The sequence below is a fragment of the Camellia sinensis genome, chromosome 15, assembly GCF_055761805.1.
Source record: "Camellia sinensis isolate YWXY chromosome 15, ASM5576180v1, whole genome shotgun sequence".
In the NCBI taxonomy this organism is placed as follows: Eukaryota; Viridiplantae; Streptophyta; class Magnoliopsida; order Ericales; family Theaceae; genus Camellia; species Camellia sinensis.
The window spans coordinates 141217540-141244716 of NC_138975.1; the positions used below are offsets into that span (position 1 = coordinate 141217540).

The 27177-nt window shown below is 31.5% G+C and overlaps 1 protein-coding gene across 11 annotated transcripts; it reads right to left on the minus strand.

The window, feature by feature from the left end:
• Positions 1-450: 450 nt before the first annotated feature.
• JAZ3 (jasmonate-zim-domain protein 3) lies at positions 451-8459 on the minus strand. Of its 11 annotated transcripts, none has more exons than XM_028209202.2 (7): positions 8291-8459; positions 3904-4103; positions 3459-3703; positions 3248-3338; positions 2222-2525; positions 1955-2012; positions 451-843 (listed from the first exon to the last, which is right to left on the minus strand). In XM_028209202.2, exons 1-7 carry the CDS (start codon positions 8373-8375, stop codon positions 723-725), a joined length of 1104 nt encoding a protein of 367 aa, XP_028065003.2. In that variant the 5' UTR covers positions 8376-8459; the 3' UTR covers positions 451-722. The 11 variants fall into 11 exon arrangements, with proteins under 11 accessions (XP_028065003.2, XP_082765445.1, XP_082765446.1 ...); XM_082909319.1 differs by having other exon boundaries at positions 3248-3332; positions 8291-8449; XM_082909320.1 differs by having other exon boundaries at positions 3248-3332; positions 3904-4088; positions 8291-8448.
• Positions 8460-27177: the final 18718 nt, after the last annotated feature.

Sequence of the window (27177 nt, forward strand, 5' to 3'; positions counted from 1 at the left end):
TTTCATATACAAAAAGTATTAAATTTTTCCTTTGATCCATACAATATGAATCAATAATTTTTCTTTTTCTAAATCAATTTGATCGTTCATTATTAATTTTTTTAATAAACTATTCTAACTTCACCTAAGATTAATAATAATTAGAGTGTTTTTTCATTTGCACCTAAAAAAATTACAAGAACCTCCGGTCAAGTTATCAAAATAAACACTAATTTTGATAAACACTAATATTCATACATTTATCTTATGCGTGTTTCATTTTGTAAAAATTATTTTATGTTCCTAACATAACTCACATTTTTTTTATTACATTAAATTAAAAAAATGGCATGTCATCACTATATATTGATATAAGTGGTTATACCCATAAAACAAATACAATAACAACACAACATAATAAACCAAACATAGTAAAAAAAATTGATATTTATAACATTACTCAATAAACACTTTTGATTAATCCAGTTGATTGGAAGGCCTGCTTAATATCATGAGGGAAACAAAAATATACTAATCATGTAAAAACAATAAATTTTTACATCACAATAGAAAATAACAAATTACAAGTGTTCTCAATGTCATTAGATTTTAAAAGCTCCTATCTCAATTGAAAAAATCAAAAGGAGAAGCTAGCTAGAACCATATATACTAAAATTTGGAGTCAAAAGAATACGATGGAAAAATGCAAGTAATCATTGAAGATGGTTCTCCTTGCAAATAATCTAAATGATGGCTTGAAGAGGAGACGAGCCATCAGTGTTCATAGAGAAGCTTAGGCTACCCAATCCGGGATTGCTACAATTTGGAGATTGTTTGCTCACATATGGAGAAGCATTCATTGCCCTGATAACAAAAACAAAAAAAACACAGAAAATATATAAAGTGTTTTTTGGCTGAGAAATTGAGTTCTTGACACAGGGGGGGGGGGGGGGGGGTGAATAATAATCATGAAGGCAAGCTATGTAGATCACGACAATCGTGTGTTTTCTCTAGCACCGTATCTATGTGGGGTTGGTCAAACTTTAAGGAATTGCGATGGTTAAGGGTAGTGTGCCTTAACCCATCTCCGAGAATTTATCAATACATTGCACAAACTTGAGTCTAACCACAAGCGCTTGTCTTGTTTCATCATCTTTGGGGGCACAAAAAGATGATACATTCATTTTCAAAATTAGAGATGCATCCAATGCGGATGGAAAACACAAATGGAAATATTTGACTTTAATGGAACAAAGAACGTATGTGCTTCTCAAAAACAAATTATGAATTGTCGAGTTCAATATTGATGGTTATTACCAAAGTTATCATTAAAACAGTAAGAATATGATTAAATCTAGAGAAAGAAATGGGACTCCGTTTAGAAGAGAACAAAATGCACTGATGAGTTCAACATTTTTTGGAACACGAAATTCACACTAAAAAATACTAAGATACTGTCTTAAACAGTCAACAGATACCCAGATTTGGGAGAAAATAACAGGGAAGAAGGTAAAAGATAAAAGGGGGGGAACAAACAAAAAACTAGAGAGCTGCAAAGTAGCAGTCATATGATCCATCTACAAGAATCCAATTGTTGAGCAGCCTTCGCAAAAAATATGGCAATCACTTCCATGGTTGTGTCTCTCCAGAGTGCAAGTACAAACATTATTACTGGATGATGGTAGACACTATGATTTTGTTTAGTTATGTTTTTATTTCATGCTACTCTATCCACTTGTAGAGGACTCGTCACAAATGCAATGCAAAAATCACGCTAAATTGAAATTCTAAACATAAATCATTGTTTTGATTTAATCAGAGGTTCAAACATGCCCCAATACTATAGCATGAACTCAACTATCATGCAGGTTTAAAAGAGAATACAGATCACAGTTGGGCACCACTGGGAAATAATCTTTTAATATATCAATATAAATACTTGCGAATTAAAATCAACTGTATTACTGTTAATTACCTCTCCTTGCGTTTCTCCAAAAATCGAGCTAAAGATGCTTTACGAGCCTGAGGCACAGCTATAAGAAATGAAAATTGTGAACTTCAGTATGGTAATATTTATAAGTAACACTATGAACATATTTCTCACCAGATTTTAGTGGTACGAAAATCAAGTAAGAAATCCGTTTTATGTATAGTACTTTTCAATATTTATAGGACAATGAGAAAACACATGGCTTAATAACTATAGAAGAAAAGAAGCTGATCTGAAAAAAACAAAGAAAACCTGATGGAACCAGGGCAGCAGAAACAGGTGCTCTTGAACTGACGCCTTTAGAAGGCTCTGATTTGTTAGAAGTAGATGCAAGGGTTCCTATTGCTCGCACTGCTGTTATAGCAGTGCTGCTACTGGATCCTCCAGAAATAGGGCTCGGAAGACCTAAACAAGGGGACGTGGTACGGGACTGGTTCCCAATGAAATTGTCAACACCAGAAGGCCTTGGTACCGGTACTTCCACTTGAGTTGTAGCTACTGCCTTATTTGGAGTTGAAGAATGCCCATTTCCAGCCAACAACACGATAGCTTGAGCCTGAATTAAAACCAAAAAAAAAAAAAAAAATTACCCAACACAACAGAAGAAAGAAATGGGGAGAAAAAATAAATCTAAGGTGTGGTTTGATAACGCTGTTTTTTTTTTAATTTTTTTTTATACCAAAAATAAAAAAACTTGTTTGGTGTACACAATTTTTTAAAACAAAAATGAAGAAACATGTTTAATGAGTTGCTAGTGTTGGTGGCTACTGATGGCCGGTGGTGGAGGTGGACGGAAGTAGCTGTCGGAGTTGGTGGCCGGAGGTCATGTGTGGTGACCATCCAATGCCGGAGCTTGTTGGGGGGTCCCCAGTAGCCAACGGTTGGTTGTAGCCGGTAGCGGTGGTGGGTGGGGGCCGAAGGTGATGGGGGAGGGAGGAGAGAGTGAAAACTTGTTTTGAAAACTAAGTGAAAACACCATTTTTTTTTTCATTTCCAAAAATATTGACAATTTTGGAGTCAATTTTATTTTTTTTGAAAACAAAAATAGCATACCAAACAAGTTTTCGCTTCCAGTTTAAAAAAAAAAAAAAAAAACATGAAAACAGAAAATGAAAACATTACCAAACAAAAAGATGAAAACTAAAACAAATTACAGAAAATGGAAACATTAGAAAGCAAAAAAAAAAAAGATCGGAAAAATGAAAACAAAAACAAAAACGTTACCAAACACAGCCTAAGGAGCTTATATAATAGAAAAAGAGAAAGAAATGCAAGTACCTTCTCAGGAGATACATTATCATAAACACATACAGAACCAGCATAAAAGATGGTCAACTGAGCAGGACCCCCGGAGGGCTTAGAACTGTTCCTGAAGACAGATCCAATTCAATTTAAAGTTTCCAGCTATATTTATGGTAGAACATTCAACATTTCGATTAAAAATTTCAATAGTAGTAATAGTACCCAAAGAAACTGTAATATGAGATACCTTAAGTCAGTGGTACCGACAACTGAAGTGCTCGTGGGAACGACTGAAACAGAGGATATTACAGGAACTGCTCGAAGAGGTTGTGGGTTTATAGCAGAACTGATAATGGAAATCTTTTGGTTTGTTTGGTTGGCCATTGGCAGCATCCTGGCTTCATGGGGACGAGAATGTGCATCAAATTGCTTTGGAGGATAGCTGGTCACTGTATAATGGGTTCCCGCTTGCTTATCCGGATTCAAGTTTTTCTATAAATTGAAGAAAAAAAAAAGGGGCAAAAGGAACACGTCCAAAAATCACACAGAATCATTCAACAAGGCTCAAAACTTTTGTAATTTCCATGAAAATAACAACAATACATTGAGATTTGAGATATAAACTTCATGCGGACTAATTTAGAAGAAAACTATCTTAAAGTGATGATTCCAAACACTTCACAAGAACAAACCTGCACGATGCTAGAGTACAGTTTGTGATTGGATTCAAAAGCTTCTGCACTGGATATAGTCATAAATCTAGTTGAGGAGAGGGAATCAAAACCGGTTTTTCTAGGTCCACCATCATCTTGATTAGCCTTAAAAGAAAGGTACTGAGGAGATGCAGAAACCTTGTTTGAAAATGACCACTGCATGCCTGAAGCTCCAGATGCTGCTGAAAATTAGAACCCAAGAGAAAATACTACCAACTGTTTCTTCCACAATAGAGAACTCTCTGTTCAGAGCTACCTAATTTTAACTTAATATCATATAGACAGTGAATCACTTCTCGAAGCTACGATCTACGGAGTAATTATATATAGTGTAGGTTAAGAAACAAAAAATAAATAAATAAATTAGACTACCCTCCAAACCATATATCAATAACATATCCCCATATTCTTCATAGGGTGATTATACAAATCAAGAATTCAATTTAACATTGAAAATGCTCCATCAGTGTAGCTGTCAAAAGGGGATGAACATATTGATCAACTTTAAAAAATTAATCACTGCGCATCTCATGAACATTATTATAATTGTTTTGTTTACATCTATTAATTGAAGAAATAATTTTATAAACATTAGAATATTTAGAACTACGTGGTCAAAGCCAATATAATATTACATCTAACACATTTTGGGGTTTTCAATTGTTTTTTATATTACATTATGCATCATTTAAAAAAAATTATTAGAAATGTATGTGACATCTGGCAAACCCAAAGAACCTATAAAAATTCTTTACCTAAGCCCGGTAGAGAGGATGAAGGCATGACAAAAAACAAACTGCATGTTTCAACAACCAACCCTCCAGCCAAAAGAGAACAATTAGATATATTATATCGTAGGTTAAATTACAACAATTTGCAGCTTTAAAGAATTATTCAATTCTCATTTTGGCCATTAAGTTTTATATTTTTTCCAATTTAGTCTTTAAATTATTGAATTCTTGTCAATGTGGTCCAGATGGTACCGTCAAATTCTTTCACCACATGACACTAACCAAAGGGCCAAAGTAGAAAAAGTTCAAGCATCGTGTGGCATTTTTCATCAGTAAGTAACTGAACTGGACTACATTGACAAAAATCCAATAGTTGAAAAATCAAAATGAAGGCCGAATTGAGAATTGAGTAATACATAAAAAGGTGCAAAGTGTTATTCATTCTATAATGTATTGTCTATTAGACTAGCACTCAGTAATCGTGCGCATCCAAGGTGCACATTAGCACTCTAAGAGAAAAAATAACAAAATAATGAGTTATCTTGAAAACTTTAATGATAAAACACATTAGCCACTTGTTTGGCAGACGGAAAAAAGACAAGAAAAGAAAAGAAAAGTAAACTTCATTGTTCACGTTTTAATCTGTTTTATTCATGCCCCCAAGTACTGCAAAACCTATAAGCGCATCTCTAGCAAAAACTACAAAAGTCTAATAAGATAAAAAGTACGCTATGCCAACTTACAAAGCAAATTGAGGAATAATTTGTGTGTGCACTCCGACAGATTCTTCAAACTTTATATATTATTTTATTCATTTTTTTTTTGTCTTATTATACTTTTGCTAAAAACTATAAAGATTAATTACACTAAGACCCCTCAACTATTAATAAATATCACTTTATCCCCTCATCTATAAACCCATACCTATTGACCCCTCAACTAAAAAAATCATACAAATACACTCCTTTTGGACCTTTGGGGGGTGGTTTGGAGGGGCTTTGCAGCAGGTGAAAATAATACAAGTTTATAATTAAGGAGGTCAAAATATACTGGTTCATATATGAGGGGTAAAGTAATATTTAGGGATGGCAATTTGAACCTGACCCGACGGGAACCCGCTCCTCCGTCCACAATAAAAGTGGTTTTTCCCCGAAAAATATCACCAACGGGCAGGGGACAGGGATAGCTTTCACAGCCCCGTCCCCGGCCCTGTTTTTCCCCAAAATAAAATTAATTTTGTACCCCTCTGTATATATATGTGTGTTTGTGTGTCTCTCAATTTGTTGGCCTCATTTTAGGGTTATAGACACACACAAAACACATCAGTCCCTCACAGAGACAGTGCTCTTCACAGCGCCAATCTCCCTTGTTTCTCCGTGCTCTTCACAGTCCCCGTTTCTCCGCCGCCGTCACTCTTCCCTTTACCCTCTCTCACTCTATCTCTAATATCTCACCGATTTCAGTCCAAATCGTGCTCTGATAGCCATTTTTCGGGACGAGAGAGAGCTTCGCGTCGTGAGAAAAATAGGGAGAAGGGAGAGGAAGAGGGAGGGAGAAGAGAGCCGCCATGGAGTGCTCTAATCGCCATTTCAGTCCCTCACAGTGCTCTTCACAGCGCTGATCTCCTCTGTCGTCCTTATCTGCTTCTCTACCGACGCCTTCCATCTCTCTCCATTCCTCTCTCCATTCCTCTCTCTTTCTCTGTGTTATATACATATATATATATATAGATTTTAGCTCAGATCTATGTGAGATCTTTGATGATCTGTTGCTGTTTTTTTTTTAATCTGTTGTTTGATGATGATCTATGTTGTTGATAATGATCTTCTGTTGTTTTTTTTTTTTTAATCTGTTGTCGGGGATTTTTAGGGGATGGGGGCGAGGGCGGAAAATTTTGAACCTCTGGGGATCGGTCCCCATCCCCTCCCCAGCTCGTTGCCATTCTTAGTAATATTCGCTAATAGTTGAGGAAGTCTTAGTGTAAATAATCCAAACTGTAATGCACGAAACACAATAATAATGCTATACTTACCATCTTTTTATAATATATTTTATTTATCACATCAATGTAGCATGTCACAAAACAATAGCTCCCACATATGTCTCATATTAATATCCAAAAATTGTGTAGATGTATCATGTAACAAAATCTATTATAAGAACATGGTAAACATAGTATTATTGAAGAAAGATTAAAATGAAACAAATAAAATAATATGTTTTTGATAAATGAAGGATGCTATTTATACAGTAAGCTCCACAAGTTTGACATAATTACACTAAACTCTCTTACAATGTGTTTTATTGGGGGATTTGAGAAAGGATTTGAAAATGAAAAGGGAAAGGGGAAGGGGAAGGGGAAGGGGAAGGGGAAGGGAAAGGGAAAAGGTAAGTGAAATGTGAACAGGACGGAGCCAAGAGAATATAGGGGCATGGCCCCCTATTGTGAAAAATATGATTTGTCATGGCATTTTAAAAATATATATCTCATTTTATACATAAAATGGCCCGGTATAAAAAATACATATCTCATTCTTATCTCATCTTGCATTCTCTTTTTATTTTGCACCAAAAAAACTTTTTTATCCTATAATAAATTGCTTCTTTAGTATTTTAATTTTTTTTTATGTGTATAGATATAGTTTATATATCATATTTGTACATATATGTGATCTTATGTATATGGTGAAAATTTTTATTTGTCTTTTGGCCCCTCCGATGATGAAATCTTAGTTTCGTCTCTGAATGTGAATAAAATATACTTACATTTCATATTATTGCACACACCTTTTTCTTTTCCTTTTCAAATCCCCAACCAAATGCAGCGTCAAGGTTTTAATTCAAATAACACTTGGTTCCTTTTTTTATTCCCTCCAGTCCGTGATCAGATTAGAGAGTACTGGCCCATGGGGGTCCATTAATCTGACAATGCGTAAAACTCGTCGAGTACTATATGCCTGTAAAAAATCATATTGATCGGATATCGATTGCTATCTCAGTGGATCAAATTTCTGTCAACCGTTTATTTTTTCACCGTCCATTTTTTTTTAATACAAATCTGATTTGATCACGTAACTATTGATATCCGATCACCGTGATTTTTTATACACATATATGTGTGTATATATATATATATATAAAACGGTCCAGGTTATTAAAACGGGATCCATGGTAAACCCCCACGGGCCCAACAGTACCCTCCAGGGAAGCCAGCACCAAAAAGGATATTAGTTTCGGTGTCTTTATTCTTACTGAAAACGAAAAAGTAGTGTTGTCATTATATCAAATATATGAGGCTAGTTGTAATTTCGACGTTTTATTTTAATTTTTTGTTTCAACATATCCCAATTTTCAAGAAGAGGGAAAAACAAAGCAAAAAAAAATCTACAATATATGCGAGTTTTGTTCTACTTGTGAACAAATGTTAGAATAAATTCTATCTTTAAGAAATTAAAAATAATAATAATAATTAATCGGTACCCAACATTTTCATTTGCAAATTTTAGTCTAAGATTAAAAACATTATAGAAAATCCCAACTTTACATATTTTCTCAGCAACCAAACAGAACAAGTATAAATGAAACAAAAACAGAAATGAAAGAAAAAGAACAAAGAACAAGGCGAGTGTATTTACCTGAATCTTTTCTTGCAGCAGTAATACCTTCCTTGACAGCCACCGACTTGTTCTTGGAACCCAAACCCAGAAAACATCTCTCCATCTATACGTGTGGGTAAGTAATTATGAAAACAAAAGGTGTATCATATGCCCTATTTATGCCATTCTCGTTTCTCATTTTTTATTATGATGTTATTTTAATTATAATTTATAAATTTTTTAATTATGTCTTATATTATATTTAATTATAATAATTTTTTAAAATTATGACTTAAAAAATTAAAATTATGTTAATTTTCTTAATTATAAATAGGGATGAGCATGGTCCGGATTGGAATAAAATCAGGATCAATCCGTTATCTACGAATCCTGAAAAATTGTAACCAATCCAATCCGTTTAAATCGTGGAACCAATCCGAACCAATCCATTTAAACACGGATTAGATCGGTTTAGGATCACGGATTTACATAATTAAATAACAAAAAAATATATATATAACACTTTAATTTCATAAAAATATAAATATAATATCATATTAGTTTCATAATAACAACATGTCTTTTCGTAATAGCAACAAACTGTTCTAAAATTTAAACAATCATAAAAAAACTAGTTCCACTATAAGTATTTAGACCATTACAAATTAACACTAGAAACTAGCAAACAAAAGTAATAAAAAAAATATTATACAAGTTTAGGTTTGGATTTAAGTTTTATATGAAATAAGAGAAAGTACTATGCAGGAGGGTGTATAATAAAAATATAGACTATTTGTATACGGTCCAGATCGGTTCCAATCTGGAACCGTGGAGTTCAATCCGGAATCAATCCGTGAACTATTGATTTTTAATTTTTCAATCCGGAACCGAACGACAGATTCAAAAAACTAATCCAAACCTACTGAATTAGACTGGACTAAATCGGATTACGAATTTCACGGATTCCTTACTCAGCCCTAATTATAAAGGGTATACGGTGCATACTGTTTCTCACAGAACTGAATTCAAGACTGCCTTAAATATGGGATGTGTTTAATAACTTGATTTAAAACTTAAAATTAAATATATTAAGTAATAATTAATTAAGCCTGTTTTATAATCACAATTAATATCATTTAAAAATTTAAATATATTTTAAAATGTAAGTTAAAACTTTTAAAATAAATTAAGTTATATGAAACTTATTTAGCTTCGTTTGGGGATTAAATATTTTAGTCAAAAATTTAAAAAGTAGTTATAAGTTATCATATCAATCTCTATTTTTCTGAATATCTCTTTATAAAAGTCAAAAAATTACTAAAATAGCATATTACCAAACAACATCATAATTTTATTTATAAATATTACGGTTCCGATACGTAGCTCGAAAAACGTGGCTCGAAAATGGCTCGAGAGTGAAACGACGTCGTTTCGATACGTTTTGCTTTTTTCTTTTTTTTTCTTTTTTTTTTTTTGCCCTTTTTTCCCGTGTTTTTTCTGAAATGAAGGATGAACATCAACCCAGAAAATATATGATGGCTGCATCTAGATTTTTTCCGTGTTTATTCCCTTTCAACCAAATTTGTTCATTTGTTCATTTGTTCAGAGAGATCAACCCAGATTTGTTCATTTGTTCATTTGAGCACTTTCAACCAAATAATTTGTTCAGAGAGGAGAAGGAAGGGAATAATTTGTTCATCTTGAAAGTGCTCAAATCAACATTGAAAACCCAGCAGAGAGAGAAAGAGATCAACCAAATCAAACCCAAAAAAAATTTGATCCTCAGATTTGTTGATCTAAATCTGCGCTCTGAAGTAGATGACAAATCCATGAAGATTTATTGATTAATGTTATTTGATGACAGATCCTTTTCTTCTTCTTCATCAGAAAAATCTGGTTGCTCCATCTTCCTCTTCTTCTTCCTTTTTCTTCTTCTTGATCTGTTTGCTCTGCATCGTTGTTTTTCTGCAGATCTTGTTCAGATCCAGAAGATAACCTGTTGATCTGGATTTTTTTAGTTGATCTTCATCATTTCTTCATCAATATTTCAGAAAAACATTTTTTGTTCATCTGAAATATTTCATCTGATCTTCATATAATATTTTTTTTGTTCATCTGAATTTTTTTTTGTTTATCTGAAAAATAGTTACCTAAATAATAATAATTTTTAAAAAAAATATTTCATCTGAAAAAAAAAAAATTTGTTCATCTAATTTTTTTTTTTTGTTCATCTGAAAAAACAAAAAATATTTCTTCATCAAAAATATTTCATCTGATCTTCATCAACTATTTTTCAAGATCTTCATATAATATTTTTCATATATCAACCGATCTTCATCTTCATCAATATTTCATCTTCATCATTTTTTTTAGTTGATCTGGATTTTTTCGTTTCGATGTTTTTTTTTTCTGCAGATTTTTCTGATGAAGAAGAAGAAGAAAAAAAAAATGCAGAGCAAACAGATCCAGATCATCAACAAGAAAAACTGAACAAAAAAATTAAACTGAAGCAACAAAAAAATTCAGATCCAGATCATCCTCCTCTCTTCCTTCTCTTCCTCCTCTCTTCTCTTTGCTCTCTCGCCTGAGTCGACTCTTCTCTCCTCTGTGAAGCAACTGAAGCAATAAAATTATCCATCCAAAAAAACTGAAGCAAGAAAAAGAAAAAGAAAGAAAGAAAAAAAAAATCTACAAAACGACGTCGTTTTGTCGATTCGAGCCAATATTCGAGCCGCATTTCTCGAGCTACCAAGTATTACCGTAAATATTAAACATAAATATTGATATACACTATTATAAATTCACCACCATTATCATGCCACCACTATCATCACTACCATCGTGACATCACCACTACCATCACAATCATGCTGTCACCACCACCACCATTACTAACATCACATTCATCACTATTATTATTATTGTTATAAGTACCACTAACATTTTATTGTTAATATCATCGCCACCACCATTAATGCTATCATGCCACCGCCACCGCCGCCGCCACTACCACCACTACTATTATCACCTTCATTACTATTGTTATTATTATTATAAGCACCATCATCAATGTACTATCACATTACCATCGCTACTGCTACCGCTATCACTGCCACTACCATCAACACTACCACTACTGCTATTACCACTACCACCATCACAAAATAAAAATTAAAATATATAATTTGAAAATAACAAATTTCAAATTTGATATTATATGTATCAAACAACTTATTTTTAATTCAACACTTAAATTTTTATTAAACAACTTTTCAGATTAAAATTTTTAATTTTTAACTTTACCAAATACCACCATAGTTCAATTCTGATGCTCAAAAGAGAATATTGATATATAAAAAAAGTGTATAATAATTTTATGGTTCGTAGGGAGAGGAAGACAGAGGTGATTTAACGAAAATTAGTATTTTAATTGATTTTTTGATAATTTTATAAAATGATGTCTAAAAATATAAAAATAGTTTATACTTGCTAACTTTATTTTCTAACTAATCTACTAAATAGGATAATAACAACTCAGAGTCGTTGAATTTATCCAGAATGTTGATAAGTGGTTAGCATAGAATTTGTGTAGTGTGTAGTTTGTGTAATATAAATTTGAATTAGTAGAAGATAATTTTTGATGATTTCTGAATAATTAAGTTTAGATTTATAACATTACTAGCCTAAATATAAGCAGTGTTATGGATTCCTTGCGATTTCCCACACTTATATTTTTCACCTGCTATTCCCAATCGAGTAATACTATGGATCCATAAATTTTATCCAGACTCATCAATTTATTGCTCAGATTCATTTACCTATGAACCCCACATTTGTATCAATCAATTCAATTTTCACCGCATATCATACTACCTAGAAAAATTTGAATAATTTAGGTCTGGTTTGACATGTGTAAAAAAGACAAAAAATTATTCAAAAAGTTAAAAAGTTATCATTATTCATAAAAAAAAATATTTAAAAATTAATTTTACACACAAAATTACAAGTCAATCTGTTCAGATGTGTGACTGTGTTTTTTAAGAAAAATTACACAGTTGGAGTGCAATTTTAACACATTGCTATTCGGCTCATGGGAGCCCATCACAGGTCCCGTTTTGATAATATGAACCGTTCAATGTGTAAAACTCGTCGAGTACTATATATTTGTGAAAAATTACATTGATCGAATATCGTTAACTATATGATCAAATCAATTTTGTATAAAAAAAGAATGGTGTTATAGTTAACGGTTGAAAAAAAACTAATATGATCAGATAGCTATTGATATCCGATCAACGTGATTTTTTACAGGCATATAGTTCTCAACGAGTTCTACACATTGACTGGTTCAGATTATCAAAATGGTTCAGCACTTATTTAGAACACCCCGAACAACCCTTTAATTTGGGACCATAAAGTTTCTCCTCTGGTCACCCCTACACATGTATTGTGCATCCAAAAATATGTTTTTTAGTTTTTTTTTTTTTAAAATTAATTCAATGAAAAATAAAAAAAATCCTAATTTTTATATGGTTATTTATTTTTTTGGACTAAAAATAATTTGTTTAATTCAATAATATTTTTTGGTGTTTAACTTTGTCAAATTTATTTATATCTTATTAAAAAAATCATTAAACAATTTATAAAACTGCTTGATTGATTTTTCTCTGTGGTGAAAATAATCTTATTTTTTGTTAAACTAGTTTTAAATTTTCTTTTTAAATCAATAAATAAATTTTAAAAATTCAACCAAGCAGAATCATTTGTTGTTAGATTTTTCTATCATACAATAAACTTGTTTTTTGTATTTAAAATTATTTAAAATAATTAGATGTGTTCAAGATAAAATTTTAGTTATAATTGGAAATGAGTAAAATTATGTCAAAACAAGTTAGATTTTTTTTTTTTTTAAGACAAAAGTAGTTTTTGTTGTCTTTCTCACAAAATTTTTCAAGGTTCCACATGATTAATTTTTCATATACTTACATATAATCTCTTCATTCTACACATATCAAATAATTATTGGGTCAAAACTTTAAGAAGGTAGTAAGAATAGAATGTTTATTCGTCCACTGTACTCACAAATACATAATGTGACCCTAGGCTACAAATCAACAGAGTCGAGCTGGGCATTAAGGTGTTTGGGCTCAACTTACTAAAAATTAGTCAAACTTAATAAAAATTGAGCTCAAGCTTTTCTCACCAAGCATTTGAAAAACTTTAGCAACTTCGATTACATAAAGAAGTCAAATTTAAATTTAAAAAAAAAAAATCAAATTAAAATGACTTAATTACATTGATCTCTAGTTTTTAAAATTACACTATCCTCTCTTATCAAAGTTAGCCAATGAAATATCAAGTATATTCCTCATATTGATTTTAAAATATCTAAACTTATACAAATACCAAACACAAATGAAGAATGCTGCCATGGAGCGCCCTTTTTTTATTTTAAAAAAATGTGGAAATAAAAAAAATAATTAATATACTTGATATATGTCAAAAATAAATATTAATTTATATACTTTTTATTTACAAGCCTTTTTGAGGCGAACTTATATTTACTTGAACTCAACTCAACTCAATTACTGAACAACCCTAAAAATTAAGCTAGATATCATTCATTTAAACAAATGAACCGGACTCAAACGAACTTTAAATGAGTCAAACTTGAATTGTTCACCAATAGTTCGATACATTTATAATCCTACTTATCATCAGATTTGATATTTACTTACCATTGTAACTAATCCTATTTACCATTGAAACTTGCTCTATTTAATACAAATTTTGTTATTATATTCAGTTTTTAAGTATGATAGATAAAATCACAAATTTTATATCTCAGTTGAACCTTCATTGTTTTGTGCTCTTTCAATTCCTAACAATTCCTAATAACCAACGAGGTTAGATCGATTAGCCAGAACTTCTACATCTCATTAAGAGGTTAGTGATTTGAATCTCTTCATCTGCATGTCAGTCTTATTCCCCATATATTAATTGGGACTTTCTCTCTCATTTTTTGGAGTTTCTTTGTAAAAGTTTATATTATATTTGATCTTCATTACTATGACTATAATTTGTTGGGTTTCATTATAATATCGCATATGAATCAAATTTATAAAATAAAATAAAAAAATTCGTAATAAATTTTTACACTATGTAAGTTAAATAAATCAATTTTTATTGTTGTATATATAGTAAAACTCATTAAATCAATACTACCTCATGAGATGATAAATAGTTATCAAAGCATTATTGTAAATTATTTACTTATTGAATGGGCAATAATTTATGTGATTTTTTTAAACAAGAAACATAATCACCTCCAGAAATAACCACATGGTGGAGCTCTCAAGTTCAACAATTTAATAACTAAACTACCTATATAAGTTATTTTAATGTGAATTGGCAAAAATATTCTATGTGACTTACTATATGCTTTGACTGAAGGCAATTAGTTAACTAGCAGTGCTTTGCACGTGAAAGGATTGAACCAACCAACCAACAATGAAGTCGAAAAACATGTGGCTCACAAGCGAGATAAATTGAGTAGATATGGTCATTGAATTGATTTAAACGTTTTTATAAATAATATATTTTAAAAACTTTATAAAATAAATAATTTAAAATATCAAAACGAAAATTATAATAACCCACAAGCCCATAAACACAACTCATATTGAAACATGTTATCTTCATTATTATAAGATTGGATGAACATGCATGCATGGCTAGATCACATACTATACAAAACCACTCATTCACTATTTATGATAATAAAAATATTTCATTGAACTATATACTTTGCTTTGCTTTGCCTTTATTAATAAATGGGCGAATTATATTTACAGTCCCTATAGTTTGGAGTTTGTATCACTTTGATTTTTGACTTTTTAATTGTAATATATTTGATCTTGAATTTTGAATCTTGTTCTAAATAAAAAAAAATTAAAGATATTATTGTTCAATTTTAAAGGCAAAATTGTCAATTTGATAAAATATAAATTAATTTGAAAAAAATAAATATCAAAAAAATATTGTTAAATTTTTAAAAATAATTTATACCCATCAAAGATAAAATTATGCAAAATTAATAAATCTTTTAGACATTTATTTTTTTTTACCAAATTAATTTTTATTATGTGTTTGGATTATGATCATGTAATAGGTGGTTGTTAGACTTTTAATGTGTAATCGATATATCTAATATATAAAATGTTTTTAATTTTGAATTTTTTGATTTAATGGATTAGCTTAATAATGATATCAAAATTGTCGCCATATTTGACTTTTGGAAAAATAAAAACTAATTTAATGAAAATAAAAATAACTATTCATTACATGATTATCATCTAAACACATAATAAAAATTAATTTGTTAAAAAAAATAAATATTTAAAAAATTTATCAATTTTCATAATTTTATCTTTAATGGGTAGAAATAATTTTTAAAGATTTAAAAATATTTTTTTGATATTTATTTTAGTCAAATTAGTTTATATTTTATAAAATTAACGACTTTGCCTTTGAAATTGAGCAATAGAATCTTCAATTGTCCTTATTTGAAATAAGATTCAAAATTCATGATCAAATATGTTACAATTAAAAAGTCAAGAATCAAAGTAACATAAAACTCAAACTATATGGACCGTTAATATAATTCTTCTTTAATAAATCATACATGACCTCAGTGCTTACGTAACATGTAAGAGGGGTGCAACTATTCAATTATTCAACAAACACATGCATGTTATAATTTTAATTTTAATTTTTTGGGCAAGGAGGGTGTTCGAATATTCAGCAAACACAACAACCATACACAAAATTTATTTATACTTGACAATTAAATAATTAAAAGCGCTTATAAAAATGACCTACTAAATTTGAACAATTACTGAAATCTTTGAAAATGTCTCAATTAATTTCACTTAAATTTTGCACGTAGAGATAATTAAATAAATAATAATAAGGGCAAATTTGAAAGAAAAAATTACAATATTGGGTAAACTTAGTATTTTAATATTTCAATGGGGGCAACTTTGAAAAATATATGTAAACTATAACTCCAGTCCCAACCCAGTAGCTCCACTCCTGGTTCTTGGTGAGATTAGTTTAATACAAATATTTAAATTATAAACAAATCAAACTAATTAACAGTATTTATTATTTAAAAGACAATAGGTCAATAGAGAGGGCAATGAATGAGAGAATGGGGTGTGCCTCAATATTGAAAAATACTTCATACCACTAATTTAGTATCACTAATGCATCACTAATGATATGGCATCATGTGAACCCCACCACTGATGTGATAGTTTGGCCTTTGTTTTGTTTTATTTTTTTTTCTTTACATTGCTACATCATTAGTGGTATTTTTAGAGTTTCAAATTTAGTGCTCTAAATCGCCACTCCTCGATATTATAGTAGCCACACCATAAGGGGCTGTGAATAGGAGATTAGGCGTTTGAATTGATGGAGTAGTGACAAATTTTTTAGTTATAATCTAACTATATTAATATATTAATGCTATCTTTGATAATAATAAATAAATAAAAAAAAAGCACAACGAATGTGGTCCAACCAAATTAGATATTTATGCGATGAACTTAAAGGACATCAAAGAAAATTAATTGACATTAGTTTAAGCTAATTACTTATAAAGTGTTTGGTTGTGAGATTTGAGAAGAGATTTAGAAAGAAAAATGAAAAATATAAGTAAAATGTGAATAAAACATACTTATATTTCATCTAATTTTACACACATTTTCTCTTTCTCTTTCTAAATTTCTCTCTAAATCTTCCAATCAAACCAGTGTTAATATATATATATATATATAAACCATCATATGGATGTGGTCAAAAGAAATTGAAAACATATACAATGAACTTAAAAAAATCGAAATTAATTAATATTAGTTTAAGGATCAATCAAATGCTGAGAGTTTCAATTTGGGAGAGAGAAAAATGGCAAGGATGAGAGGGCATGTGCATTCGAGCATAGGGCATGTGACAGGGCCCTAAATAGTTTTATAAGAATTAAATGGCGGGTTATCTTTGGCCCGTATGCATTTTTATTTAGGAAAACACTTCGGATCAGTGGAGTGACCCTACCATCCCACTGATTTTTGATTAGATGAAAATTTTTTATTTTTATTTTTTTTTGGACTTTGCCCTCACAGCCCCACCCCACTGATTTTTGATTAGATGAAAATTTTTTATTTTTATTTTTTTTTGGACTTTGCCCTCACAGCCCCACGTTCACGTGGACGTGGGAGCTGGGTCCTCCCACTGGGATTCTCAAGAGGACTCTTTTATTTATTTTAAAAAAAAATTCATTCGCCGTGTTTCATCTTTCTCAATATTATTATATATTTTTTATTATGCATTGAAAACTTAACTCAGATATTTTATTTTTAATTTGTCTTCTTTTTTAGGGGTGGGGCAAATATGATTATTTTTAAAGTCATAGGCGACATACACTTGACCTATGAGCAATTTCACTTTATTTAAAGGATAAATTATACTAATTTTTTTGAAATTAGAAAAAAAATATTATAATTTTATAATTTTGACATAATTATACGGATTTATTTTTTAGTAAGATTAAAAAAATTAAAACTAATATAAATGGTATGAAGATACAAAAATGAATAAAATAAAAATATATATATTTTAATGTAAAAGAGATAATAATATTATTTTTTTCATTCATACAAGTAACGAGTTTTTGATGAAAAGATGTCAAGTTTTATATAAATTAAAATCTTAAAGAAGTTTAATATAATTTTATCAAATTTATAGAATTTACTATATATTTCAAAATCTCATGAGAAATTAGTGTAATTTATCCCTTTTTAAAAGGTGAAACCCCTTCGAGACAATGTTTTTCGGCATTATAAATAAATTTTCAATACATATAATCTCTTGCAACTTTCATGTATGTTTGAGTTTTAAGTGATATAAGCTTGACCCACCCTTTGAATTCATCTCTGCAAAAATATATATATATTTAAATACTTGCAATAACTCATAAATTATATAAATTATATGTATCAATTAATCTATATAAATAGTACATGCTATGCCTTAGTGAATTGTTGAGGTGTTAAGTGTTAATAAGTAATTACCACATTTGTTTATCACATTGTTTTATCTCTCTCTATATATAATAATAATTTGTAAATACAAATTTTATACAAAAATTTTACCAGAATAATGTAATAATAATTTTTTTAAAATTTTAAGATGAATAAATATACATATAATATATTATTCTATATAAATTTTTATATGTAATTTTTAATTTGTATTATTATTCATATATAAAAACACCACCCTCAATGCAAGATGACGTCGATTCTTGTACTGAACTTTTTGAATAAATTTTATTGCTCTGACCCACCAAACACGGCACAGTGATTTTTTAATTTGATCTTATATAATAGTTTTACACCATTCCCCCTTTAGAGAAATATATATCCCCGCTCTCTACAATCCCTCTGTTTTTGTGGCCCTAAACTTTGACAATGCACTAGACTCTTTTAAAAAAAAAATAAAAATTCAATAGATAATTAGGCATGTGGGATGCACAAAACAAAAGCTAAAATGTTTAAGATATACATATATATTTTTTGGGCAGGTGGCAAAGTGTTAGGTAGTGCTTGTTTTAGTGCATTGAAAATTGACTGACAATTGTTTAATAACATAACTTTTTCTTTCAATTAGTCATTCAATAACTTTGCTACTTCCTTGTGATTGCCAACTCTTTCATAGCAGTCAAATGAGTTTAGCCTTCGTTTAGCATGCCCTTTTTTTTTTTTTTTTTTGCTACTTTAATTACAAAAATATAAAACAAACTTTTTATCTTAATAAGACAAAATATCACATTCAAACCATAATAATTTTTTTTTTCTCACAAAAATCAAAAAAATCAAAAAATCTATCCTAAACGAGATGTTTTAGCCCCAGACTAAAAAAGCCAAAAAATCAACTCACATCACAAACGAACCCTTAAGAGTTTTATGAAACTTATTGTTGATGGAGCTGCAAAAGTAAACCCTACTTACGTTGTGTTTGGTTGGAGAATTTATGAAGTAATTTGAAAATGAAAAGAAAAAAAGTAGGTAAAATAAAAATAAAATATATTTACATTTCACCTAGTTTCACACATTTTCCCTTTACATTTTCAGATATTTTCTCAAATCTCCTAACCAAAAACAAAAACGGTATTAGTGATGGAGCAAGGCCTTATTATGGATTGTTTGAAAAAATGGATTGAAGGATTTTATTGTCCCTTTGGCACTACATCTAGTATAGCAGTTATTGCGAGTTTTAAGAGAAGGGTTGCAATTGGCGATGGATTTGAGAGTTACTACGAAAAAATAGTTTTATATAGGTATATTTTTTAACCCAATTTGGGTAGACCCCAAACGTGTTTTGGGGTGGGTCCGAAAAGGTGAAGTGGTGAAGACGGAACGTCAAAACCATTTATGAGTGAATGGGAAGATGACGTCGTTTTCGGGTTTAACATTAATTTTTTAGATAAAATTCTTTTGAATTTTTTCAATAAAAATTATTGTGGGAATTTAATTTAATTCTAAATTCAAATTTTGGGTTCCTAAGTGGTTTCCTAAAATTTATACTTCTTTTCTTTATTTATTATATTATTCAATTTGTTATATATATGTATATATTTAATAGTTTAATATATATATATATATATATATGTTCAAATAGTTTATATAATAATATAGGACCAACAGTTTGAAACTCTCCAACAACATTATTTTCAAATTGTTTGAAATTTGTTCTTACATTTTTCAAACCTTTTTGAAAAAGAATTCATGCAACAGTTTGCACCTTTTTACTTTGGTTGGGAACTGTTCGGGGCTAAATTTGGTTGCCTATATATGTAGCCTTTAATCCAGCATTCTTGTATCCCGGGGAAAATTCTGTCCGTGTAATCTTATTTTGTAGTACGAAATATAGTCTGATATTTTTGTCTCTTTGCTGTCCAATTTTTCTTTGAGTGCATTTATTCTTCATATTTAGTTTTAGAATAAATTAAAGAGAGTATAGATCACAGGTTTGGTTCGCCGAACAAATTTATTTGAAGTGCTTCTATAAATTTGTGAAGATCATTGTATCCTGGGAGATAGACGCCATTCAACCGTAAGCACCTTAGCGGGGCGAATCTGTCTTAAGGACAGAGTGTCACACACTCGACTTGGTCTTGTAATTTTTATTTGGTTCGACAAAATAAATCTGGTATGTTTTTATTTATTTTGTTTAAATTTATTTGGAATTATTTTATTTACACAGAAGATTGGTCAAACAATAACTAGTTAAAGAAGATCATAATGTATGCCATCAACTCAATAATGTTGTTTATAATTACAGATACTTGATAGATTGCCTAGGAAACATCTCAATTAGTGAGGATAACAAATAGACAAATAAGTATGTGGATATTATTTTCAATATAAGAGATCAATTGGAGAAAAGATTTTTAAATTTATTTTGTCTGTCATAATATGAATTAATAATCAACTCTTTTGAAACTCTTAAATGCTATTATTTTAAATTTTAAATTTTATGCAAGTTCCAAATAAAGATGAAAAAACAAAAAAAAAAAAAACACTTTAGTTAGTGTTTGTTTTAGTGCATTGACAATTGACTAATAATAATTTAATCATTCAATGAGTCTCCTCTCCCCATCTATAAAAAAATGAGTCTCCTCTAGGCCATGGAAGCACACTTTCTGCATGGTGCATTAATTATGCAACTCTAAAATTTTCTTGGTTGTGTATTGTGAATGCATCAAGCTAGAGACACATACTTGATACCTAAATATTTATCTAAAAATGAGTTGTGTGGTTCAAATTTACTTTTATTTAGTGACATTTATGTTTAAAATTAATCTGAATCACACATTTATTTTTGTGTATAAATTATGTATACTTTTTTTTTTTTGATAAATTATGTATACTTAATATTGCTCATTGTGAATGAGTTGTTGAAGAGTCTAAGACCAGCCTGGATAGACATTTACCTACTGTTTGGATTATTTTCTTCTTACATTACCTACTTTGCTTAATTCAGATATCACGCAAATACATTATGTGTAGCTTTTTCTTTATTTTATTTTATTTAAAACATGTATACATATAGTTTTTATTTTTTATTATATAGAGCAAAGAAGTCTCTTCGGCCTCTCTTTAGTGAGACCTGCGATAAAATATTATATATGTGTACTTTGTATTAGAATTTTATTATGAGAGGGTCAAAAGACAAATAAAAAATTTGCACCATATACACAAGCACACATGTATGTACAATATAATATATAAATTATGTATATACACAAAAAAAAATTCAAATGCCATAGAAGTAATTTATATTAGGATGAAATTTTTTTGGTGCAAAATAAAAAGAGAGTACGAGATTAGAGAATAATGAGATATGTATTTTTTATACTGAGGGTCATTTTATGTATAAAATAAAATATATTAAAAAATGTTATGACAAATTATATTTTTCACAGAAATAGGAGGGTCATAGCTCCTATAATCTTCTCATAGTTCCATCTCTGTGTGTAATTGTTAGCAGGTATTTTAATATTATAATGTGTTATTGATTTTCTTCATGTTTTATGTTTTCAAGTCTTCCTAGTCTCCCCATTCTTTCCATCCAAATCTTCCAAGATAAGGTTTGCCAAGACTTATCCATTCAAGTCTTCTCCTAGTCTTCCCAAGACTTATCCATTCCAAGTATTCCTAGATAAGTTTCCAAGGTCTTGGTCAAGTCTCCTGTTATCTTATCCACCAAGAACCTTGCCTATTAAGTTTCCTTTCTATATATATTCAGCTTATCTCCTATCTTGACACATACGAGAGAAGAAGTTTTGGTTGTGTTCTTATGTCTTGAGTGAGATTATCAGACAAATAAAAAGGGTGTGTGTGATAAAACTTTGGGTTCAACCAATTGTGCAGTATTGGTGAACCATACGACTTAGTCAGGCTGTTGTATCCTAGGGGGGACAAGTCAAGGTTTTTTCTGTTGCACCGGTATGAGGCTTTGCCTAACCGCAAAGGGCTTGAATCTCCTTAAAGAGAGCGAATTTCCCGTGCCTCAGCCCTTTCAATAATTATTGTAATTTCTATTATTTGTATTTTCTAGTGTTTTATTTGTAATTATCACCAACAATTTTAAGAAGATTCAAATAGCAAAAGTTCATGGAGCCAGTACTGGAGAAGCCCAACGAGAAAACCGACGATCTCAACAAGCCCTTCCGATTCAAGGGAGCTCATTTCAAGAGATGGAAAGGCAAGATGATTTTCTACCTCGGTCTCCTCAAGGTGGCTTATATCCTGACCAAGAAAAATCCGAACAAGTCTCCACTGAAGAGATGACTGACGAGGAGTATGCTGCTCATCTTGAAAAACTCAAAAAATACAACACAGATGAGTATAAATGTCGATACTATCTTTTGAATTGTCTTTCAGATCAATTTTATGATTATTATGATACTACTTACACCACTGCCAAGAAAATTTGGAAAGCCTTGCAGAACAAATATGACACTGAAGAGGCAGGTGCTAAAAAATACGCTGTAAGCCGTTTTTTCCGCTATCAGATGATAGATGGAAAATCAATGGTGGAACAAGTTCAAGATTTTCAGATGTTAGTAGCTGAAGTTAGATCTGAAGGCATCAAAATTGGAGACAATATTGTTGTAGCAAGTATTGTTGAAAAACTTCCATCATCTTGGAAGGAGTTCCAGAAGTCAATGCGTCACAAGCAAAAAGAGACGTCCTTGGAGACTCTAATCACATGGATTCGGGTGGGGGAAGAAGCACGAGGACAAGATGCGCTTATGACACAAGAGCATTCCACTGCAAAGGTAAATTTAACTTCTGGAAATACTTTACCTAAAGGTCGATTTTATAAAAATAGTCATTTGAAGCCAGTTAAGAAAATTTGGAAAAATACTGGAAGGGCACAAAATAAAAATTACCCGAGGCAAAAGAAATGGAACCAAGAACCCCCTTCACAAGATCTGACTGTCACGACCCAAACCCGCCCCTATGGGTTTAGCACCGTAACCGGCCAGTAATCCGCGATTACCGAAGGCCTGCTTAACAGTAAAGACAATAATACAAAGTACAAGGGCTGGCGGAAGCCGAAACAGTAAATAAAAGATGTCCAATGAGCTGGGACAGACTGCAGGCAAAAAGACTTTCAAAACATATTCATCTCACAACTACAACTTACGTACAAACATCATATACATAAACATTCAAGTTAGGGACCCAATCCCTTCACCATAACTATGCAGTACAAGTCTTAGACAGTGTTACAGAACAGGAACAAAAAGGGTGAACTGAGCCACCCAAAAGCCTTGGCTTGAACAGTCACGGAATCTCGAAGTAAGGCACAACGGTTGGCTTTGACAAAAAGGGAGCTATTCCGACGCTCCTAGCTCTGGTCTGATGCCTGGACACCTACATATAAATATAAACAGTGAACTAAAGCCCAATGAATAACAACTGCGTAAAGGGTTAAGAACGAATGTCCTTATAGTAGTTAAAACGGTCATTTACATCGATAGATCAGTTATCCAATCAGTGGTTCATTTTTCATGTCGTATCAGTCATTTAGAAATCATAGCAGTCATACGTGGTACATTCAATTGCAGAACAGTACAGTAGGTCTTGATAGACCGGTCAGTCCGTTGATGATGACCATCAAAACAGTAGGCAGTAGTAGTTCCAAACATTGGAACTGACAGAGATTTTTGTAACCGTAATAGTGGCAGTAACAGTAACAGGACAGTAGCAGTAACAGTAACGGTACAATAATAGTACTAGTAATAGTAACAATAACGGTACAACAGCAGTAACCGTGATGGTACAGTAGCAGTAACAGTAACGGTACAATAATAGTAATAGTAATGGTAACAATAACGGTACAACAGCAGTAACCGTGATGGTACAGTAGCAGTAATAGTAACGGTACAATAGCAGTAACAGTGACAGTACAATAACAGTAGCAGTAATGGTACATTAGTAGTAGCAGTAACAGTACAGTAACAGTAACAGTAACGGTGCAATAACAGTAACAGTAACGGTACAATAGCAGTAACAGTGACAGTACAATAGTAGTAGCAGTAATGGTACATTAGCAGTAGTAGTAACAGTACAGTAACAGTAACAGTAACGGTGCAATAACAGTAACAGTAGCGGTACAATAGCAGTGACAGTAATGGTAGGTCACTATGGGAGCTACAAGTATAGTTCATACAATAGGACGAGCGTCCACTCAGGAAGCAATATCACTTCAGGAAGCAGTTCAGTCGATCGTTCATGAAATAATTATAAATGAACTTATCTTTATAACAATGTTACTCACAGAGTTCTCGGCTAGAGATAAGCTATTGAGCGTCCTTGGATGCCAACCTTATATTGTCACAGAACGAACACACACTAAGTTATTCACTTGAGTTTGATAACTTAATCCCTAACTTGACTTGGTGTGGTTCTACATCAATATCCTCATTAAGATGCCTTAAACTAGGCCTAGGAATGCCTAGGATGGAATGAGGATGCAAAGATGCACTTTTAAAACACTTATCAAATTTTTCAGAAAACAGGAGTCCTGCTCGAGCGTGGATTTATTCGCTCGAGCGGACATGCAAACAAAGGTATCCGCTCGAGCGTGAGTTATTCCGCTCGAGCGGACTGTAAAAGTACTGGATGTGCGAAATTCATGCTCGATACCCGCTCGAGCGGACTGTAACCAAAAGCAAAGTACTGGATGCACTAAAATCACGCTCGAGCGTTACTTCATACACTCGAGCGGAAGTGCAAGACTCAGTGTGCACACTCGAGCGGGGGTTCAAATTCTGGAATTTCCAGAATAAACCTCTAAGCTCAAAATCAATTCCAAATGCATCAAATTCGATCATTTTGGGCTAATTTTCTGGAAAACACTTGTAAACTCATAGTATGACATGTTTTAAAGATTAATTTGAGAAATCAAAGCCCAAAGGTAGTTCAATTGAATACAATTTTCCAACAAAACTTCATGAACACCTTGAGTATGCAACATGCAAGTGTTCAACTGAAATCAAGCTTCATATACATGATTAAATGAGTCCATTCTTCCAAAAACATGATGAATTCATGGACTATAACAATAGTATGGACATGCATGTAACAGTTCCCATGAAGTCAACATCAAAATGCAATAATATAAACATGCATGCATGATTCAAGCTTCAAATCGACATTTTTAGGCCAAATCTTGACTCTAATCCTCAATATGTCATGAACCATGCAACATATGACCTAATTACATGGACAAGAAGGTAAAGGCCCTACCTTAAGTCTTGAATCACAAGAAGGAAAGCCCAATTTGCAATTAATCCTCCAAATCTATCAAGTCTCCAAGCAAATTCAAGGTGGAATCAAGTTCTTCCTCTCTCAGACTCTCTCTCTCGATTTTGTCTCTCAAAATGGGCTGATGAATTGATATACCAAAATGTAATAAGCTCCAACATTGTTATATGAGGTGGGCCACTAAGTGGCAAAAATGCAAATAAGGCTAACTCTTGTAATTTACATTATTTAATCTAATTTAATCATACCAAATGACATTTCAATTCAATATACTATAAAATCACATTAATTCCAATTAACAAAACACATTAATCGATTTCAGATTCGGCCGCCAATAGGACTTTCAAATTGCAGTTTAAACCATAAAACATGGACAGATGATCTAACAGTCAACAAATAGAAATGCACTTAGGCTAATACACTTAATTACTCGGTTCAGAATTTCAGTCAATCAGTCAGTTAACATGTTTAATCATAGATTAGCACTAATCAATGGTGAGGGTTGTCACAATCTCCCCTCCTTACAAAGAGTTTGGTCTTCCAAACTCGAATTACCTTTATTTGGAAGAAAAAAAATTGGATCTAGAGGGAAAAGTTCAGGATATCTCTTGATTATATCGTTTTCTTTTTTCCGAGTGGCATACATGCCACCATGGTTTTGCCAATTTATTACATAATTTCCGAATTATGTGGAAATGTACTCACATAATAATGGCCTCAGTTTCAAACAGACGTGCTGGGACCAATCAATTTCAGTTATTTCAAAATAGGGGGAAACACATCGGACTCAGAACAGATGCGTACTAGGGTCATATTCATATTCAAGTCATGTGCGGTACTTCCTTTAGTGTAACATATCGTATTGGTCAAGCATGTCAAGTTCTATAAGGGAACCCCTGGTACTGGGAACACATCTCATACATTGGCCACGGTATTATTTCCCCTGGGCGAGGGCTTGCACCCCGGTATTGTTTCCCCCGAGTGAGGGCCTCATGACCAAGCCGCAATATTATGTCCCCTGGGCGAGGGCCTCTGTTAAGGATACCACAATTACGTTTCAAGAAAATTGGACAAGCATTCATTCATTGACTTGATAAATTGTCACACGGTAGCTTAGGGCGAAACTTTTAACTTTTTTAAATCATTACAATAGCTGGCTGAAATTTTTATGTTTCTAAGGGTCCGTTAGAAATATACATTTGTCATTCAACTGGGATTCACTTCCTTGTTACTCCCTACAAAACCCTCCTTCCAACTAACACTAGAGTTTAATTTTCTTTACAATAAATTAGGCTATCTTAGTTAGGGTTTGAAATCAAACTCCAATTATGCGTCTTTAAGATCATATCATCCCTTTTTAACTACTATTCAGATACGAAGCCACTAGATCCTTTTCTCCAAGTCATTTTAAATCTAGATCTCGTTTTTTTTTCCAAGTCCGACAATTCTAAGTTAGGTTTTGATAGCCAAGTAATGAATCCTAACGTTATCAATCATTTATGTATGAGCATTATAGTGTCAGGA

Excerpts from the sequence above, each read along its gene's own strand:
- JAZ3 (XM_028209201.2), bottom strand. The coding sequence starts at position 8,375 with ATGGAGAGATGTTTTCTGGGTTTGGGTTCCAAGAACAAGTCGGTGGCT. Across the intron at positions 4,107-8,290 it reads TGCTGCAAGAAAAGATTCAG|CAGCATCTGGAGCTTCAGGC; the intron begins GTAAATACACTC and ends TCTAATTTTCAG. Across the intron at positions 3,704-3,903 it reads TGTACTCTAGCATCGTGCAG|AAAAACTTGAATCCGGATAA; the intron begins GTTTGTTCTTGT and ends TTCAATTTATAG.